Below are 5,155 nucleotides of genomic sequence, written 5' to 3'. Positions count from 1 at the left end.
CAACAAGTCAGTGACTAGCGAGCGGTGGTGCAAATGGCACACGCAATGGCTGCTCCCAGTAAAAGAGTGGTATCGGCGCCCAGATACAGCGATGGTGCAACTTACTTCGACATGGGCGAACATACTCTGCGTGTGCCCATGAGCCTTCATGCTGAAAATCGAGCAAGACTCGTGGCGCGCCTGAAAGAAATGATCGGTGAAGGGAAGCTGAACGCAGGAAGTGCAGTTCTACTCCAGGGAGGAAGCGACGTCCAGCGAGATGCCACTGATTGCACTTGGGTTTTCAGGCAAGAATCTTTCTTCCACTGGGTCTTCGGCGTACTAGAACCTGATTGGTTTGGGGTGATAAAAGTCGATTCTGGGAAGACTACGCTGTTTTGCCCTAAACTGCCTCAAGATTTTGCAGTTGTGATGGGAAGAATCATTCCTCCCGAGGATTTCAAAACGAGGTACCAAGTCGAAAGTGTCTGTTATGTCGACGATATGCCGGAAGTACTGGGCAAAATGAAACCTACAACACTATTGACACTGAAGGGAGTAAACAGCGACAGCGGTCTCACGACTCGCGAAGCACATTTTGATGGCATCGATAAATTTTCAGTCAACAATTCCATCCTACACACGGAAATGTCGGAACTCAGAGTTACGAAGTCAGCAGCGGAAATCGAAGTGATGCGGTACGCGGCAATGGTGTCTTCCGAAGCGCACTGCGCTGTGATGAAGCACATCCGCCCAGGAATGTACGAGTACCAACTTGAATCTGTGTTCCAGCATCACTCGTACTACCAAGGAGGATGTCGACACCAAGCTTACACCAACATATGCGGTGGAGGTGTTAGTGGAGCTGTGCTTCACTATGGGCATGCTGGGGCTCCCAATGACTGCATCATCCGAGACGGAGACATGTGTCTCTTCGACATGGGTGCAGAGTACTACTGTTACGCCAGTGACGTAACCTGCTCGTTCCCAGCGAACGGAAAATTTTCGGCAGACCAGAAAATGATATACAACGCCGTACTGGCCGCCAACCGAGCAGTTTTCGATTCTGCAAAACCAGGAGTGAAATGGGATGATATGCATGAGCTCAGTTACAGGGTCATGCTCAAAAAGCTTAAGGAAGGAGGTTTGTTAACTGGAGATGTGGAGGAAATGATCAAAGCGGATATAGGAGGAGTGTTTCAACCTCATGGACTTGGTCATCTGATTGGTATGGACGCTCATGATCCTGGTGGTTACCTACCTTCATGTCCTCCTCGACCCACCAAAGATGGCTTCAATAAACTTCGTATGGCGAGAGTGCTAAAGCATAACATGGTATTGACCATCGAACCTGGATGTTATTTCATCGACGTCCTCTTGGACCGAGCATTGGCTGACCCGAAGAAGAGTAAATTCATCGTAAAAGAAGAGCTGGAGCGGTTCAGAGGATTCGGCGGTGTACGCATTGAAGACGATGTTGTTATCCGTGAAGAAGGCAACGATCTCTTGAACAAAGTTCCAAGGACAGTCGAAGAAATCGAAACGCTCATGGCCGAAGGTCGTCAAGAAATCGTGTCGTTCCCGCATGCAGAAGGAAAGCACAGCAGCCAACGTTGATTAAAAAAACATCATCTTTATATTATTATTGTAGTGTGACTAGATTTGAGTTATGTGGGCCGTTAACGTGCGTTTATGAGTAGTTCATATGCCTATCTATGTGGGAATAATTATGTTATTGACGAATCGATATGACAATTCTGAAAATAAAACCGTAGAAAATGCTAGAGTTTGTCCATCCTTGGTTATCTATCCTTGTGAATGTTAAAAGTCTAAATAACCTAAAAATTCATGCTCCGCTGTATAGAAATAACATAAACATATAGGTATGCAATTAATTCTTACATGATTTTCGTTTAACGGTACGATACGATATACGAATATTTAAAAATTTTCGTTTTCAGAAAAAAATTTCACAGCACGGGCACGAAATAACATTGACAGCAGTGAACTTATTCTTCATAGATAAAAGGCCAAGCTAAGGATATTGCGATTAGATAAGAAAAGTCGACTGGGCAAGAAATTGCGGTCAAATTCCTTGTCGTTTCACCTTTCAGAGGAAAGAAGCGAGCATGGCTGCTGTATCTAATGATATATTTTTAAAATAATGTTTAGACCAGGCAATTGCCGAGCATTTAATTCAGCCTCTACTATCGCATTTGGCGTCTTGTGTAAGAGAAACAAATTAGTCAGGATTACATTTTTTCCATGCACAGTGCGTCCGTGGATGGAATGCTGCCATTGACATGATATTGTAAACGGATGAGGAAATGAAGTGTACGTGTACATTAACTTTAATTCCTCACAAATCAAGCAAATATTTTTCTTCGTACTTTTCTATGATCCGGTATAAAAACACTGAAAAAGGACATGAAATGTGACTTCATAAAACGAATTTAATGAAGACTAAATGCCAAAACAATACAGCTACTGGGAAATTATCATAATTCCGATATATAAAGATCGCTATACACACCAAGTAGAAGCGAGACAGATAGTATAATAAAAATTCAGCAAAACAGGAAGGTAAATATGCAAGATTTTTTTTCTAGCTGCCGTGACGCTGACCTAATGAAGATCTCGCCACAATGGCGCCTGAACTTAACTACACAAGACCGTAAAATTAATGTGCAATATTACATGCAAACAATATGTGATACAAAATTAGAATTCACGCCCATATGGTAAAGTGGTTACAATTCAAAAGGGAAATTTATCATTTATTTATTGATCATACGGGCGATCGATTCATCGCAGAAGCGAAGAAATTCAATTATTTATCAATCAAATCGGCCAGAGTTAAAAATTTAGATTAAAATTTCAAAAAAAAAATCTAATTTCAAAGAATATGAAGATGGAAAATACTCAAAAACAAACGACATTTATCTTCTATTTCTAGCTATACTCTCGCGCGCAAACACTTGGGCACGATTCCATTCCATGGATAAGAATGGTCGTACTAACTATGGACAAATTTATACTATTAACTAAAACACCGAAAAACCAAGTCAGTATTATGAAAGTTAATTATTTAACAATCGTAGAAAAGCTTGAAATTAAATCAACGAGGGGAATAATTTCGCTCAATAACAGCAAAATCACGCGATCTTTCATAAGAAATTTCATAGAATTTATTTTCTATGAAAACCCTCTCGATTTTATAAGCCAGAACCGAAAGCTTCAGACACGGAATGTTATGAACGTTAAGAAACTTATACTTAATGGGTTAAATAAGTCACGAGAACGCTAGACATAAATAAACCTGACCCGAGAGGTCTATAAGTAAGTATAAAAACAAATGCAAGAGTTCAGGAACTCTCGTAGAAATAACAACTTTTTGAAGAAAAATGAAATAAAAATTTGCTTACAAAACATTTTCTTTCATAGAAAAACGGTTTTGAAACAAAATTTTGAAACAAAAACGTTTCGTTTAGAACGAAAACGAGAAACTGTGCGATTTCATCACAATGAAAAATTACAGCAACTAATGTTTAAGCTATTCAAGAGTACGAAATTCATCCAAATTATTCATTTTTCACCAATTTCTGGCACCGGCAGATGATCACCGGCCGACCTGTCGCTACATGCTTAGCAGTTGCTGCAGGTTATAGACAGTACGATCCACCAGACATCATACGTTGAAATAACGTTCATTAACCGTCGTTTCAACGTTATTTGCCAGGAGAGGAACAATTGCCTGCTGTAGGCAGGTACAATCTATAAAAAAAAATAATAGATTGATTTACATAACCTCGAGCCTGTCAGTATCAGTCCTTAGTTGTTGTTCGATAATAGTAACCAATACAGTGCAGTATAATTACATGTTGAAAAAGAGTACAAAAAGCTTTTCAATATTTAGTATCCAAATTGCAACTAAAAATAAAGTGGCAAAATTTTGCTTATTTCTTCAGAAAAAAAAAACGAATACAGCAAAGCAATACAAAATGAAACTTTACGTAGTAAAAGTTAATGGACACATCTTCACAAAATCTTCACAATAACAAAATATTCAAAAAGAAGAAAAAATATTCTTCCAGATTCCGAATGGATTTTTTTACCAAATTTTTGTAATTTTCTCTACCTAGATACTCGTAAGTCAAGCCATATTAATTAAATTTCGTTTATCGTTTGCCCTAGAAGCGAAAATATTCGTGCACTTGTTCTAATGTTATTCGTACCTAAAAAGTACCGAACACGACAAATAAGTTTTCACGACTCACGTAGCTTTACTCGCCGTGTACATGAAATGGTTGTTTACAATTCATGGTTGGATTAACAGATGCTCAACCTGGTGAGATAACTTACACTAAGGTAATATACATCTCTATAAAAATGTCGTTTTCCAATGATATAGAACAATTATTCCAATTATTCAAGAAATCGAAATACAAGTTTACACTTTCAAATTCTTTTCACTTCATAGCGCGGTAGAGTGAACTTTACACTTACGATTTCACGCTGCCAACTCACTTTCATTCCTTAGTGCTTGGTTTCCATGAACATGTAATTGTCAATTATATAGGAGGCTTGTTGAAATGAATTACTTAGTATCCATTTCACACAAATGGATACTAAGGAAGTAATGGAAAAGAAATAAGTTTCAAAGTTAAATCATTCGATGATTTCGTAAATCGAAAAAATGGAAATGGCGCCCATACGCTCTGCCTCCTTGAAAAATTACCGTTAGCACAAAAATAATACACAGTGGAAATAATGTGAACACGTGCGTATTGCGCTACCATATAAATAAAATATTTTATATTGTTTCACTCGCAACAGTGGACCCGAAAATACGATGTGCAAGAGAGATGAATTATTGTTATAAATCATCCAAAAGCTACCGTCAACTGATGATGAGGCTACCGTCAACTGATGATGAGGCTACCGTCAACTGATGATGAGGCCACCGTCAACTGATGATGAGGCTACCGTCAACTAATGAAAGTTAATGAAGTGTGTGTTTGAACATGAAAATATGTCGGAACATGCTTGCGTTCACACACATTCATTATATTAAATACGGTTACAATTGTTGTAAGATATCTATGCGTTGGCCTGGTTCCCAACGTAGACTCACTTTCACTGGTAATGAAGATTATAATATTAAATTCTTCTCCTT

General features: G+C 38.5%; 1 protein-coding gene across 1 annotated transcript; it reads left to right on the top strand.

Moving 5' to 3' along the window:
- Nucleotides 1-1,863, top strand: LOC108671054 (xaa-Pro dipeptidase). Its single transcript, XM_018158538.2, has one exon. The coding sequence runs from the start codon at nt 34-36 to the stop codon at nt 1,594-1,596; it is 1,563 nt and encodes a 520-aa protein (XP_018014027.1). The 5' UTR covers nt 1-33; the 3' UTR covers nt 1,597-1,863.
- Nucleotides 1,864-5,155: the final 3,292 nt, after the last annotated feature.

This window comes from Hyalella azteca, unplaced genomic scaffold (genome assembly GCF_000764305.2).
Source record: "Hyalella azteca isolate HAZT.00-mixed unplaced genomic scaffold, Hazt_2.0.2 contig9153, whole genome shotgun sequence".
NCBI lineage: Eukaryota > Metazoa > Arthropoda > Malacostraca > Amphipoda > Hyalellidae > Hyalella > Hyalella azteca.
The sequence above is the reverse complement of the archived record's forward strand: the minus strand, read 5'-3'. Positions and strand labels throughout refer to the sequence as shown.